The 1,724-nt window shown below is 34.9% G+C and overlaps 1 protein-coding gene across 3 annotated transcripts in view; it reads right to left on the bottom strand.

Annotated features, from left to right (window-relative positions):
• Positions 1–899: 899 nt before the first annotated feature.
• Positions 900–1,724, bottom strand: part of LOC107692563 (protein kinase C alpha type-like) — a 32,389-nt gene continuing 31,564 nt past the window's right edge. For all 3 annotated transcript variants that reach the window (XM_016491655.1, XM_016491657.1, XM_016491656.1), the window contains one exon: positions 900–1,337. In XM_016491655.1, coding sequence (XP_016347141.1) covers positions 1,176–1,337 — 162 coding nt within the window. In that variant the 3' untranslated portion in view covers positions 900–1,175. The remainder of the gene's footprint in view (positions 1,338–1,724) is intronic.

Below are 1,724 nucleotides of genomic sequence, written 5' to 3'. Positions count from 1 at the left end.
ATCTCGAGACCTCACAGTGTCTAAATAACCATATTCATACCAGCTTCACACAAATAACACCCAATAAATTCATCCCTAAATCTCAGATTTCGAAAGCTGTTAAATTGAATCAATCCTATGCACTAAAAACTAAATTTTGGTTGATATAAGTTGGAACCACATTTTCTTCACACTAGAGGTTGCAAAACATTGTGATTACATGGAAATTTTTTTTATTTTATACTGATGATATGGTTTAACATGTTCATAGAAAATTTCTGTAATTCTGAATAAACATTAACATATATATTTTATAATACACATACTTTATATAGATATGCAAATATATATATGGAATACATAAATATCTAAATTTTTGTTTTTCATAAAGTCATTTGTTTTAATAACATCGATCCCAAGGACTTATTTTTGTAAAATGCTAAGATGATGCAAACGTTTATAGTCTGTATAGAGTCATATTTTTTTGGATTGAATTCTGATGCATCTACAGAGATATAGAATATCAGCTCTTAACATTCATGTCACAAACAAGTAGTTTATATGCTGAAGCATTAATCTTTAATTTTTTTATTTTTATTTTTGCATTTAGCTGTCATGTGTGTGACTCCTAAATCATAATACGGAGTTTCTATACCAGTTGTTAGATGATTACTAGTATTTGCTTACCTGTCTGCACTTATTTAGTTACCTAAACCAAACCAAACCAGAGCAAACAGGATCTTACACAAAGACAAGCAGAAACGCATTAGTTTGATCTGAGATTAAATAATCAGCTTGAAGTGAACTTTAAAACATGGGGGGAATCATGTTCATGCTGGTTTCTATAGTGCACTCAGTTATAATTAGGTCATGGCAACTACTAGCATCCAAAGGGATATCCAATAAGATCCTATTGTCCAGTGAGATAATGGCATGACCCTTAAATAATTCAGGCTGATACTCTCAGAGTGGACCGGCTAAATATTATTAATGCTTAGTTTGCTTTACCGTTAAGATGATTAAAATCAGTGTGGTGTTGTTGCAGAAGGTGATTGCTGGTCTAATTGAGATAGACTCCTATTGTAAGCAAGCTGAAGCCAAATTACACATTATTTTCTTTTGGTCACCATAGTTTAAATCAAGAACAGGAGCAGAAAAAGTCAAAAGACAGTTGGTGTGGATTGATTGAGGTTTTCTCAGACAGCTGTTAGGGGTGAGGGAGGAAATTCCGGGTTTATGTAGGTGAAGTCTTGGAATTCCTCTTGACTTATAGCGGCGAGAACATCCGGGTCAGAAGGCGTGAGGGCGGAGGGGGCGGATGTGAAAAAATTATCAAAGTTCTCTCCTTTTCTGCCTCCCTGTGGGAATGACAAATAGAATCAGCTGGGTTACGTTTATTTCTATTAAATACCAAGCAAATTAAGTGGATGCTGTTGATGTCAGAGAGGTGTAGAGCACCTCTAATTATTTGCTGTGCTCACATACATTCACACAGCATAATATCCACATAGATTAGCATGAGTAATACGGGTAAAGAGCTACAGGCAATGAGGGTCAGGTTTATTTAGGTTCTTCCGTCTTTACAAGACAACACCAGTAATGCACGCACACATGCATGGATGCATGCTGAAAATAATAAGGAGAAGCAGGCAGAGCACATTAATAAACTTCCAGTTACATGGTTACGAGTTTAAAATAAAACAAACAAACAAACAAACAAACAAACACACACACACACACAAACA

The sequence above is a fragment of the Sinocyclocheilus anshuiensis genome, unplaced genomic scaffold (assembly GCF_001515605.1).
Source record: "Sinocyclocheilus anshuiensis isolate Anshui unplaced genomic scaffold, SAMN03320099.WGS_v1.1 scaffold831, whole genome shotgun sequence".
NCBI classification, from domain to species: Eukaryota; Metazoa; Chordata; class Actinopteri; order Cypriniformes; family Cyprinidae; genus Sinocyclocheilus; species Sinocyclocheilus anshuiensis.
This window is presented reverse-complemented; position numbering and strand designations above follow the sequence as displayed.